Source organism: Equus quagga, chromosome 17 (assembly GCF_021613505.1).
Source record: "Equus quagga isolate Etosha38 chromosome 17, UCLA_HA_Equagga_1.0, whole genome shotgun sequence".
Classification (NCBI taxonomy): domain Eukaryota; kingdom Metazoa; phylum Chordata; class Mammalia; order Perissodactyla; family Equidae; genus Equus; species Equus quagga.
The window spans coordinates 55626688-55640948 of NC_060283.1; the positions used below are offsets into that span (position 1 = coordinate 55626688).

The 14261-nt window shown below is 38.1% G+C and overlaps 1 protein-coding gene across 10 annotated transcripts in view; it reads left to right on the top strand.

Annotated features, from left to right (window-relative positions):
• The window catches only part of IKZF2 (IKAROS family zinc finger 2), a 159406-nt gene that overhangs the window by 129896 nt on the left and 15249 nt on the right, over window positions 1-14261 (top strand). For all 10 annotated transcript variants that reach the window (XM_046644124.1, XM_046644126.1, XM_046644123.1 and 7 more), the window contains one exon: window positions 7439-7576. In XM_046644124.1, the coding sequence (XP_046500080.1) occupies window positions 7439-7576 (138 nt within the window). The remainder of the gene's footprint in view (window positions 1-7438; window positions 7577-14261) is intronic.

A 14261-nucleotide genomic window follows, 5' to 3' on the forward strand; every position in this document is an offset into this window, starting at 1 on the left:
AACATGACGATTTATGATTTTCTATAGAGCTATTGTTTTCTTATAAAAGCAACCACTTGAAAGCTTGCTAATATGCAGACCTCAGGGTAGCACTCCCAGACAGTCCAGGTCCAGCATGGTGCCCAAGAATCTGTATTTTAACAGACACTCCAGGGAATTCTAACATGGTTAGCCTGCAGTCCACATTTTGAGAACCATTGCAAATGGTTAAGCCAAAATATGTTTGAATATAGGCAAAGAATTTTGTATTTTAATAGACAAATAAATAGAATAGGAAGGAGGAGATAGACAATTTTACATTTCCACAAATTCCCTTGTCTTACAAACGTATGATTACTTTTTTTGGTGGCTAAGCTTTCCTGATATCTCATGCCCCTATTTATTAAAATATAGGATTATGGTACATGCTTACAGAGTCATACCATACCAACATTAAAAGTGATGTTGTATATCACAGTTTAAGCGGATGAAATGAAGAGCTACGTGTCTACTCCTTCTTCATACGCCACTAAAATCACAGTAGGCATTTATAGAAGTGTAAAGCCGTAAAATCAAAGACAATGGGAAAGGATGGAATAGCAGCCAAGAGGAAGACGGGAAGCAGATTGCAGGAGGAGTGATAAAAGACATAATAAAACAGGAGACTCTGGAACCTTTAGTGATTATAGAGGGGAATAAAGGATGAGTAGCAAGCTAATTGCCCCAGAGAATCCTGAAAAGTCTCTGGACTTGGAAGAAACAGGACTGTTGAAGGCAAGGATGAAGCACTGGACTAAATATAAAGGGATTTCAAAGTCTGTATGCAAAACAGACCACATAGCCATTCTCCCACACTGCAGCCAACCAACTAATCCCCCTGCCCCTTCCAGGAAAATAAATGTTTATTTCTTGGAGAAGTTGAACTGGAAAGGTTCTGGTTCAGGGACTCCAGGAAATGTAGAGGGTAGGGGGAAAACCAAGGACTTAAAGCAAGGAGATTATGTAAAAGACCGTGATGGAGCATCTAGATTCGTGGCCCCACAACTTGTCTTACTTCCAGAGTATTAACATCCGGCTTCCAGTCCCCTTTGGGGCTGGAAATTGGAGGCATCTTCTCTAAGGGAATTGAAAGATCCCAGAGAAAAGACATGGATACTAATATTTGAGGGTCTGATAATAAAAGTTTGGCTCGTTACCTGATCATTCTACAGTAGTTCACAAACCTTACCCATGTTTCCCGAATTTCCAGTTAGCTTTTTAGTGCCTCACTAATAAATTGGGATGGACATTAAATATTCCAGCACCAGACATTTAAGGAAAGCCTCCATGACAGGGACCAATATAAAAAGAAGGAGAGAAAACAGGTACTAAAGAGAGAAGAAAATTTTTAAGAGAAAAAAATTATGTTCAAAGAGATAAGTTATTGCACCCATGGAAAAAAACAGAATACTATTTTTTAAAAAAGAATAAGGAAATAGGAAAGAGCTATTAGAAATTAAAATGTATGTTAGATAGAAAATATTTAGCAGAAAGATTTGAAGAAATAGGTGAGGCATTTTTCCAAAAGTAAAAAGGGTAAAAGGATAGTCATATGAGGGGAAAAGGTAAGAAACTTAAAGAATCAGTCCGGAAGGTCTAACATCAAATTAATAGAAATTCCAGAGAGAGGACAGAGAAACAGATTGTGATTAGATGGGGGGAAGATGTGGGGGAGGGGGGAGGACTACATATGTCATTAAATCCTCTTCAGGAGTATTTCCCTTTTTCAAGTATGACCATATATACCTATGGCAAAAAGAAAAATGGGAGCTGGCCCCGTGGTGCAGTGGCTAAGTTCACATGTTCCACTTCGGTGGCCCAGGGTTCACCAGTTCGTATCTCGGGTGCAGACATGGCACCGCTTGGCAAGCCATGCTGTGGTAGGCATCCCACATATAAAGTAGAGGAAGATAGGCACGGATGTTAGCTCAGGGCCAGTCTTCCTCAGCAAAAAGAGGAGGATTGGCAGCAGATGTTAGCTCAGGGCTAATCTTCCTCAAAAAAAAAAGAAAGAAAAGAATAGAAAAATAATTATTAAGGTAAGCAAGAAAAGGACTAAGAATGCTAAGCAAACTAAATAATTCAACATTATCATAATTCTAGAGTCTGGAAAAAAGTTGTTATCTAACATAACAACAAAAATATTTCATAACATGGAAATTTTCAAGATAATATCATTCAGTAAAATAAACAGATTATAAAATACAGTGTGTAAAATGAACCAATTGTCTAACAAAATGTATACTTGCATGTATAGAAAAAATACAAAAATGATATAAAAATGTTAAAGATCTTATCTTGAATGATATAATTATGAATAATTTTTGGTGAACTTTTAGACTTTCTATATGGATGTATTGCTTTTATTTTTTTACTTTTTTTTTTTTTTTTTTTTTGAGGAAGGTTAGCCCTGAGCGAACTCCTGCCAATCCTCCTCTTTTTGCTGAGGGAGATTGGCTGAGCTAACATCGGTGCCCATCTTCTTCCACTTTATATGTGAGACACCTAGCACAGCATGACTTGCCAAGCGGTGCCATGTCTGCACCTGGCATCCGAACCAGCAAACCCTGGGCAGCGAAGTGGAATGTGTGCACTTAACCGCTGCACCACCGGCCGGCCCCCAGATGTATTGCTTTTAAAATTAGAAACAAATTTAAGGAAAACTAGTGAGAGAAAAATATTTAAAGAGTTAGGAGATGATGTTGTTTATGAAAACTCCACTTACTGGTTCTTGCTGTGAACAAATCACCATACTAAACTCTTTGGAGGTTACAAAGATCAATAGGACATTGTTCCAATTTCTCAAGAAGGTTACAGTCTAACATGGAATATCAAAATGAATGTATAAATAACCAGAAATAATACAAGATAGAACATTATAAGTTTCCTAAGTGTGAGGGCCAATACAGTTATGGCGCTTTAGTGCAAAAGATCACTTTTGGATGGAACATGGGTAAGGAACTAGAAAGTGGAAGGATGAGTAGGATTTCAAGAGGCAGAAATTGTGTGAAGTCATTCCAGAAAGGTCCAACACCCAGAAGTGTAAAAGTGAAAGGTAATTTTGGCTGGATCCTGGGGTAGAAGATGAGTGTGTACTTTGGACCCAGACAATATAGGGTGTGAATGCCAGGCAAAGGGATTTAGACCTTGTTCCGTAGAAGTTAAGAGTCATTGAAGGGTGCTGAGGGAGAGAGTGAAATAATTACACAAGAGAAGAGAACACCTGGCTTGAAGTCTTTAACGCTAGCCCAGGCTAGCAGTCATGAAGACCTGAAGTAGGGTGTTGGTTGTGGGAGTGAGAAGGAGGGATATACTTGAGAAACATTGAAGGAGTTGAATAAATAGAATTTAGCAATTATTTGGATGTGGGAAAAGAAGTAGGAGGCAACAAAAGTGGCTACTTTGTTGTCAGTCTGGTGTATTAAAATAGTGGTTATGGGGCCGGCCCCGTGGCTGAGTGGTTAAGATCACACACTCCACTTCAGCGGCCCAGGGTTTCGCCACTTAGGATCCTGGGCGCGGACATGGCACCGCTCATCAGGCCATGTTGAGGTGGCGCCCCACATGCCACAACTAGAAGGACCCACAACTAAATTATACAACTATGTACCGGGGGGCTTTGGGGAGAAAAAGAAAAAAAAAAAGATTTGCAATAGTTGTTAGCTCAGGTGCCAATCTTAAATAAAAAACAGTGGTTACTCTAGCACGAAAGAACAGTCAGAATAAAGAAGTAGTTTCGTGAAGGGAGATAATTTGGGATATGTCGTATTTTAGATTTCAGAGGAATATGCCTGAGGCAGTACCCAAAAGGCATTTGGAAGTATGAGTTGGAAGTGCAGTCATTCAGCAAATACATATTTAGTGTCTCCTGTGTTTAATAACTACCATAAGCACTATCAATTCAGAATTGAGTAAAACATGGCCTCTGTCCTTATGACAGAGCTCATCGTTTGGACTGGGGAAATAGATGGATATCAAGTGGATAATTACAATGCAGTTATCATGGTAACATATCTACAGGGTGTGGACAGAGTGCTGTGAGAGCACAGAGGAAATCTCTGTCTTTGGTTCCCCAAGATTTTTTTTTAAAGGTTTAAATGATAAGTGGGAGCTTACAAACATGGGAAATTATTTCAGGCATGATCTGATGTTTTGGAGAAATGAGAGCTTAATCTAGAAAGAAAAGAGGGAGACTGCTGTATGAGAACACAGTCTGGCGGTGCATCTATGCTTGCCAGGTAGCTTGAGGGTGAGAAGCCAGTGAGGGGGGAAGCACAGAATCTGATCCCTCAGAAGCTAAAACAGGAGATTCAAGACATATGAAAGTTTGGTAGGGATCAAGAAATTAGGAAGATTTAGAATTGGTTAAACTTCACTGGACTTAGTGGCTGTTGATTCAGAGACTATTGATGACTTTTTAAAAATGTTTCAGTAATTCAGGAATGCATCAGAATGAAGGTGTTTCAGATGGTGAGAATGTGTAACAATATTTGTAATAATAAAAGGAGCAAAATACTGGTCCTCTTCTATGTATATGTTATATCTATTAACTCATGTAGTTTATAAGTATTATACAAACTCATCATTTATAGGGAGTAAATATAAACAATGTCTTCATGAACTTGAGTTTTAAGAAATATTAAAAAACTGACAGGAAGTGGTCTCGTGGGAATAGAACAGCCTTTGGATTTGGCAGGGCTTGTTGATGATATTTGAAAATAAGTTTCAAAGGTGTAGTAAGGGCATGATCTCGACTTTGAAGGAGCTAAGTACGTGAGAGTAAATAGAAAAAGACAACGGCAGTTCCCGGAAGTCCTGAAACTCTGCCTCTCCTCCACCCTACTTCCCCTCCGTTATCTGACTAACTTCTACTTTCCTTCAGTTATCAGCCTAAATGTTCCTGCCTCAGGCAGACCTCCCTGTCCAACCTTCTCAAACTGAATTAGGTTCCCCAGGTTATACTAGCCCACCATTCTTTTGCTCTGTAGAATCTACCACAGTCTGTGATGCGTGGCTTGTGCATTTGTTAAATGTGTATCTTCCTCCCCAGATTGTCAGTTTCAAGAGGATAGGCACCGTGAGAGTTTGTTCTCCACTTGACATTCCTGCCTCATCCCAGTGTTGGGACATAGCAGGCGTTTAATAGATATGTCTTAAATGAGAGAGGTAGACAGATAAGGTAGCATTTCCAGAGCAAATTTCTTAGAGATAGAATAGTTCTAAGAGGTGTCAAAGTCCCACATGTCACACATGTGTATGTGGATTGCTGGAGTGGAATTCAGGTGAAGGTTTGGGAAATGCAGGTTATGCTTTTAGACAATTTACTCAAATCCCTGATGAATAACAACGAGAACTAGGATGGGATGAAGAGGAAAGAGTGATGTTTTAAAACAAATAGATGACAAAATGGAATAAGCTGAAGTAAAGCAGATGGCATAGACTTCAAAAATTCGGGTAGTAAAAAATGAGTTTTCGAAGCAGTAAGAGGTATGTCCTGTCTTTTCTTCCTTCTCAGGTGAGTCGGGAGTTTATAGAGGATTGTGATCCAAGGGAAGTGGAAAGGAACTAGGTTTTAATTTAGTGGAGAAGGTGTCAAGTTTGCTTATAGAAATAAGGAGAAGAAAGTATCGGAGGACATGTTCACAGTGAAACATAGGTATCACAGCACACAATGCAACAGGACTAACAAAAGGGAAGATGGAGATGGCGGAACTAGTTTATGGTGGGCTATTAACTACGATGTTTGTGCTTAATAATATTAATTGGTTAATAGGCTTGTTTAGAGCAAATTCATCACTTATTTCTAGAGAAACAGCACTAATGAACCCAAAATTGAGTAACGGTGATAGCAAAGGCTTTTTTTGTAATATATACCTGTCTTGGAATGCAATTACGTGTAAATGTATTTATATTATTTTCTTTAACTATTTTTGACTAAAACTATTTTCTTGTATTTTTTACTGCTCTCGCAGAGTGATGCAGATTCTTCACAGCACACAGAACTACCTGGTTTCTACTTCCCAGAAATTTTCAGTTCTGAAAAATAGAAGTTATTTCGCCTAGTATTTTCAGAAATGACTAATCCTGCCTTAGAGAGCTTTGATTTTTTAAAGACAGTTTACAAAAAATTCTGATAATGAAGTAACTGATTTTAGTTTATGCGCACCTCAAATACAATCTACAGGCATTTTAAAAATGAGTATAGTGAGATTTTTATGCAGCTGTGAATACCTGGCCTTGTTAGAGTGTTTCGGTTCCACTTGTGACTAGTGCCATAGCTTGGGTTTGTAAGGCAACTGGAGTTAGGGATGCTGTCTTTGACCGTAAAAAAGAGTTGTCTGTTTGTCCTCTGGTTGAAACAAGATGATTCCTATGGGAGTCAAATGTGAGCCCCTGACCTGATTCACGCTACGCTTTACTACCAAGGGCTTTGGCACAGACCACCTGGTGTTTTATGTTTTTTCATATCCATTCAAAACCAAGAATCAAGGTGCTCTGTGTTATCTTTGTGAACAGTCCTACATTAAAACATGCCTCTTTCCCTAAATGTGTTTCTTTTAATCAATTTCTTAAAGTTTTTGTTTGCTTTTTTATGTGAGCACAGCTGTATTTTATCAGATATACTGAGATGTGTATGACTCTCTGGCTACTAGAAAATAATTCGTTTCCTGAATGTGACATGTGTTAGAAAATATTGCTATCATTGTATAAGTACGTTAGGGCTTCGGTGGTTCTTGTTAATAGCCCTGCCTCAAAGCCCCGAGTAGATTAATTCTCAGTAAGAGAAGAACAGTGCTGATGTGGGAGAATGCACTTAACTGCTGCAAAGTTTTGCATGTGTGAATAGTTATTACCAAGATGGAAAGAAAAGAGAAACTCTCTGCTTTTATCTGTACTTTTTCTCATCACTTGAATTCTTTTTAGTCTTCTTGGTACCCATGAATAATCTTTTCGTTAAACAATGACATTTCGAGTTGTTGCGTTTTAGGTTTCTTCAGTAAAATTCTCTGTCCTTACCCACCCCCAAAAAATAAATAAAAAATAATTCTCATCACGTATCTAGGACACTCCTAATTTGTCTTTTGAATGAGTTAAAGCTGAGAGAATTGTATCAGAGTAAATGTTAGGACTGAGAGTCAGATAAACTGAAGACTGATCCTCCGCCCTTCATGATCTAGGACACAGTCAGAGCATGAACTGGACTCAGTATTTCCCCGATTGCCAAAGGTACCATCTGCCTTTTCTGGCTTTTATTCTTGGTAGACATGTATTATCTTTTCCTGCCTAAATTGGAGTGTGGAGGAGGAAGAGGTTTAAGTCTGAAAAGCACATGAACGCTTCCTCCAGACTATCAAAAGTTAGCTGTTAGTTATGCTTTGGACGATGCCAGCAGCAGACTAATCTTGAGTTCTCTTCGCAGTGGGTAAACCTCACAAGTGCAACTACTGTGGACGAAGCTACAAGCAGCGCAGTTCATTGGAGGAGCACAAGGAACGCTGCCACAACTATCTCCAGAATGTCAGCATGGAGGCTGCTGGGCAGGTCATGAGTCACCATGGTGGGTAGAAATGGCATCCCAATTTTCTTCACCCCCTCTACCTACTACTTTTGTAGGTTTTTATGGGTTAAATAGTTCTCTCTACCTTTCGGCATAAAGATAAACTCTTACTCTGTTTAAAACAATTTTAGATCACATTAACTTTGTATGGGGTTATCTTGTTAAGCACTTGAAATAAGTTGAGCTATGAGACACTTGGCAGACAAGCTATATTGTTTTTGTGATAGTCCAAATTATTTCTGATAACGTGTTTGAATTAACATAATAATGGCAGCCGACCGACCTTCAATAGACCGAAGGAAGGTACTATTTACTCTTCTCTTTGGTTACACCGAATAGTTAGAGATGGTTCCACCTAAGTCTATAGGTTTCCTAAAAGAATTAATTGGTTATTTGTGCATTTTCGATTCTCTTAGGTCAGTGCTCAGTGATATAATTGGAAATTTCTTCAATCTGTCTGTGATTTAGCTTGGAAATTACTGATTTTGCTTTCTACAAGTGTGAGGAAAAATCTAGACCAGAATTAGGTACCACATCCCTCCGCAAAAATCAAAACCTGAGCAAAACATCCTGATCTCCACAATACAAAACAGCAGGTAGGAAGGCAGTCCCTAAAGTTTATCAATTCATAATCCTCTATAACTGAAAAATTAACATTAGTAAATCGGCCTTACAAAGGAAAGTTATGAACTTCAATTCTTTAGATTTATAGCATCCATCTTCTCCTATATAGTTTTATAGAGATTGATTTTATTATTTATACAAGTACATACAGAAGTCTTAACTTATTGGTACATTTATATCTTTTACTTTTAAAAAATTTGGGCAATATTAAATAGTAAATTGGGAGAATGCTGTAGTCACTTTTAAAATATAAATATCTATTTAGCAACTTACAGAGAGCTCCAGGATTATTTGTGAGTTTGTTTGTTTTATGTAATACGTACAGTGGAACTGTGTTCATTAGACAGCTAGTGATTATTATTTGTTGCTGAATTTGGAAGTTTTTTTAACTTAAAATATTTATTTTGTTATCCTGAATAACTGAAGCATTTCTTTGTATTGACGATAGCTTATATCATACAGTAGCAGATTTCATTCTATTCATCATTGTGAGTGAGTCCATTTACTTTTAAATTATCATTATTAACTAGCATTTTTAAAAGCCTGTCTGTGTTTTAAGGCTTGGGAAATTTGATAATGCAAGCTTGCATTACCTGGGCTTATGAGGGTAACAGTGGAATGGTGGGCCCGGGAGTCCAGCAAGCCTGGTCTGACTGTGTGGTGTCTGAGTGTGTCATCGTAGGCTCGGTGTGAGAATTAAATGTGATTGGATATGCAATAAGTGCTCAATAAAAAGTTCTTTTTACTCTTAGACTTCAGGGCATTAAATATTAAGAAAGAGTAAAGGTGCCGTCCTCTTTAAAGTTATGTTACTTACCAGCATTAGCGTAGGCATTCAAGGTTTCATTTGCCTGCTAAGCACTGTTTCTGTTTAAGCTGTTGATTTTAGAGGTGGCTTGAGGCAAGGTAGCCGATGGAGGCTTGGGGCACACCCCAGCTTTCCAGAGACACTTTACCGAGCTGCTACTGGTTTTTCCATATCATGTTCTCTCATTGCAGTTTTGACATTTGTCTGGATTATTAATTCATTTTTCCATTCACAGTTATTTATGAAATTGTGTTGAATACACATCTGAATAAGAAATAAACTCTCTCGTAAAAGACTTTATATTGTGACAGGGAGGGAAGGTGTACATAAATAATTATAGTCGACATTTAACTATCTGTTGGCAGATTAACCAATTATAGAATAAGTGCTGACAAACATTTTAAACAGATGTATTTTGGGGAGAAAAAGACTTCTAAACTGCTGCCGCCTCAGTGTCAACCCCCGTTTCCCAGATCACTTAACCCTTGACAGGCAGAGGCCCTTTACAAGTAGCTGTGAAACTGGAATAGAGTGGGGAAATTGGGAAAGACAGGCAGGTACTGGGTAAATCAGAGGGCAAAGCCAAGATGGAGTGGGCTGGGGGCATCATTTATAGACCCAAATATGTGTTTGTCAATATTGGATATAGTTTTAACCACGTAAGTTTATATTAATGCCATTTCATGCTGTACTTTTCCCAGGTGTGTTGTAATAATAGCTTGAGATCATCCTGAATCTCGGTTTCCTTTTGTTAACATGCTTGGTGGGGAATTGACTGTATGAGGTAGGGATTGATAGATGCCACTGGAGAGAAAAATATGGGTAAATGCTACTAGAGTTCATCACTAACCTTGTCTCATACACATGGCTTGGCATGTTCCTCCTTTTAAACAGAGCCACGATGAAATTCATGTTTATGCCCTTCCCTCTCACACTATCGTATTACATCTTGTCTATTTTTTTGTCTTTTCTTTTAGCGGTGGGTGTGGGGGGTTGCTGTCGTTGTGGTTGCCATTAGCTCCTTGAAATTAATTACTATTTTTTTGTTCATATCTGACATAGTTATATTTCCTAGCCTCTCTTTCCCAAAACATTTTCTTCCCTATGTTAGCTCTTCTAGTGAGAAAGTGTCTGAAGTCAAAGAGGCATTCATTCTTTCATTTCATTCAAGAAACATTTATTAAGGACTTGCTATGTGCCAAGTTCTGTGGAAAGTTCCAGGGATATACATATAAATGGACACAATTTCTTACTTGCATTTATAGTCTGATAGGAAATACATACTTAAAAAATAAAATGAAGCAAATGCTCTAATAAAAGTATATATACACTTCTTCAGGACCACAGATGCAGAACTGACCTGTCTGGAGGAGTCAAGGAAAGTTTGTTACATGTAGTGTTTAATTTGTACATGAGGATGAGAAAAATTGCATAGATCAGACAGATTCCGACAGTGTGCACTCCCGACAGAGAAGTTGCCATAGGCTATGACTTAGAGGTATAAAGAACATTAACAGGTTTCTGGACATTGAACATAGTTAGAGTTAAAGCAGTGGTAGGAAATAAGACTTAAATAGTAGGTGGTGATGCAAAGATAGTGCCTTTCATGCTAAGCCAATGTTTGAATGTCATTGAAGTAATCAGATTTGTGTCTTCTAAAGAAAAACGTCACCAGTGTAAAGAATAGATGCCTGATTGGAGTGCAGGGAGAGACTAGAAGTGAGAATGCCATGGAAGAGATGAAAAGGCAGCAGCAGGAGAAGGGAACAGGGTGAAATACTAAAGACATATTTAGTTGGTAGAATATAAAGTTCTTGACTTTGAGGGAAAGGGAGGAAGTTCATGACTGGTAGTTTTAGAAAGAAAGATAATAATGAATTGCATTTTCTGGAAGATTATCTTATTTGAAAATTATCTTCCAGCTAATTTTTCAAGGCTGTTCAGCTTGAAGAAAAAGCTTTAAAAACCAAAGTATGTAATTAGCTTTTGCCCCCTTGCCTGAAGACAAAAATGCAAGTGTGAACCAGAAAGATGGCCAACCTTAAAGCAAGAATATGTATTCTTAGGTCTATGCTTTGAATTATTTGGGAAAGGGAAGTTTTTATTGCAAGCATGGAGACATGATTGAGAACGTGTAAACTTTCTAGTAAGCTTCTTGGACCTCTTTCCATTGGGTGACATTTCCTTCATTAAGTCATTTGGTAAACAACCATTGAAGATTATAGTTGTCTCACGTCATGAAAGGTACTACGGACAACAAGTCTAATAAAATGCAGTCCCTACCCTAAGGCTATTTACCAAGTATTGGAAGAAACAGACCAGTAAACCAACAGTTAGAGCACATTATAGGGGCATAGAGAGGATACATATCTAAGTCAGACTGGGTGTCCAAGAGGACTTTCTTAAGGAAGTTATGTTTGAACAAGATTTTCAAAGGAAAGAGAGCCAACTGAAGAAGTAGAGAATGGTGTTTCATGCAGAGAGAACAGCTTGTGTGAAGAATTAGCAGTCTGAAGGGCCATGGTGGGTTAAGGACCTATAGGGAGCTGTGTATAATTAGAGCCCCGATTGTAAGGGAAAGAGAAATTGGAAGGTGATAAGGCTAAAGAAACAGTCTGTGAACAGAGCATCAAGGGCCTATTGTGCTAAGCAAAGATGTACCTTATCCTAAAAAACATTATTACTTTAACATTTTATTGCTAGAAATGGGGGAGATAGATCAGAAGAGTCAAGATAGAGGCACGTAGACCATTGAACAATTTCCTGATTGCTCGGGTTGAGATTAGTAGCCTGGAATATCAGAAATGTTAGAAATTGAGAGCAACTATAAATGTAGAGTCTAAAACAGTTGGTACCTCCATGTGTGTATATAAGGAGAGGTAGCAAGGAGGAGAAGGGACAGGAGAGCAGGTGAAAGGAAGAAGTTTAGGATTTGCCACAGGTATCTAGCGTGGATGACAGCAGAGACAGTATTACCATTCAATGAGACGGAAATTAGGAAAACAAGAAAGTTCGGGGCGGGAAATGCAGATTTCACTTTTTGAGCACATTATTTTTTAGGTACCTGTGAGAGACAGCCAAGTCAAACTATCTAGGAGGACATTGAATATATAGATCTTAGACTCTTGAGAGAGGTCTGGGTAAGAAATAAAGATGTGGGAGCCATCTTATATAGGTAGTGGCCTGAAGTATTAGGTTTAATAAGGTTATATGGGTAAGTATAGAGTGAGACATCAAGAAGGCCATATCACCAGGAAGAAAAAAAAGAAAAAGAAAAAAAGAGCCATGGAGATGAGTAAGAGCAGAGGGGGGGAAAATGGAAAGAGTGATTTCACAGAAGCCAAAGCAAGTATCGGCACTGTGCAATGTTGTCAAGAAAATAACAAAGATAACTGAAAAGTTTCTTTTAGATTCGGCAGCATGGAGCACCTTTGCGCTAATATAGAGGATAGCTGTTGTTTTTGCTGCCCTACATACCTTCCTCCTTTTGCTTACAAGACTCCCATTGTCTTTTAAAGAACCGTCTCCCATTGCATGAAGCCATGGCGAGAGGCTCAGTCTAGACACCCTGCCTTCTCTGGCCAGGGGTGGACATGTGACCTAATCTAAGACCCCCAGACTTGTATCTTCTTGGAATTTGAAATTTGAGTGGATTGTTTGGTAAAATAGCTGTGTTGGAAAAACTTTTATGGTTCTCTCTTTATGATTTATCAATGTGAGGAAATAATGCAAGTATAAATATATTTGTATCCTGGTTATATCTCAAAAATAAGGTCAAGGAAGATGCTTGATTATAAAGTCTGCTCTAACAAATGAAGTTAGCATGTTGGTGTTTTCTTAGCCTGCATGAATCTCACTATGTGGTTAACACATTATGAGTTAACCAGAGGACGTGTTTTGTGTTTCAAGCGGTATATATCCAGAAACATTTTGATGAGTTGCACCCAGATCCATGAAAGCAAAAAAAATCAGATTAATTGCATAATTGAGAAAATGTATCAGATCTTTTCCTAATGGCAGACCGTAAAAATGTCAAACTTGTTTATAAAAAGTCAATTCTCAAATTATGTTTGCAAAGAATAGTATAGCATAGTGGCTAAGAGTCCAGGGTCTGGAGACACAGCACCAAGGTCCAACTCATGTATTTCCTATGTAATATAGATGTAAACTCTGAGGGAATTACTTAGCACCTCTGGGTCTTTGTTTCCTCATCTATAAAATGGAGATGGTAATTGTACTTATCTTAAGGGGCTGTTGAAAGCATTGAATGAATTATTAAATGTCAAACCCTTAAAACAGTAGTTAACACATAGTCTACGTCACTTGTTGTTGTTATTATTATTATTGCCAACATGGTAGGAGCAAGATCAGTATTTGATATGTAAAGAGCTGTCGTAAAGTAGAAGTTAGAGCTCTGCCAAAGTCATCGCTTTCAGTTCACATGAGCTTCATTGAACTTGGGACAAATCATCTGAATTGAGGTGGATGTGGTGTGGGACAGTTCCCACACCCAGGTTTCGTTCTGAGTGTTAAATATGTGCAAATATGAAAATTCAAGGTGAGACTTAGAGCAAAACTGCCAAGTTTGAGACTACTCATTTCAAAACTAATTAGTATATTCAATTTTGGGGCAAACCCTGTTAACCAGTTTTGCTGTTTTTTGGCAAAATTTACAACAAAGTTTTTTTTCTTTACTTCTTTCATTTTGGATCTTAGTCCATGACATATTTTCATCTTTGGTCCGTACATGGCCTGTTTTTCAGTTGTTTAGTTATTTTGAGATAATGTGGTAAGGGTCTGTGAATCCACAACCCAAAACAAAGTTAAGATTTTGACAGTAATCTGTGTGGAATTACGTGGTTCCCCACATCACCACTCCATTCCCTCCTCCTGGCCCTCCTTATTTGAATTCTATGGCCATCCTTTGTTTGCTTTTCAAGTGTTCTTTTTTTAATTTTAGTTGTTGCTAAGAGAGGACATAATGTTTTATGTAATGTCTGGGGATATACTTTTCCACTTGATAAATCGTGAATTATATCAGTATAGAAAATGACCTAATGTTTCCTTGTTTCTGAATCTCGTCTTGGAACTTTTTCCAGATTAACATCAAATAACTGCAGAATCCCTTGCTGTTCGTAACTGAAGGGCTTCTTATAAGATAGAGGTTAAATGTTACATTTTTCTGGCCCATCGAACAAACTTACTGGGTTAACCAAAAACTTAGATTGAATGCTGATTTCTTTAAACATGTCC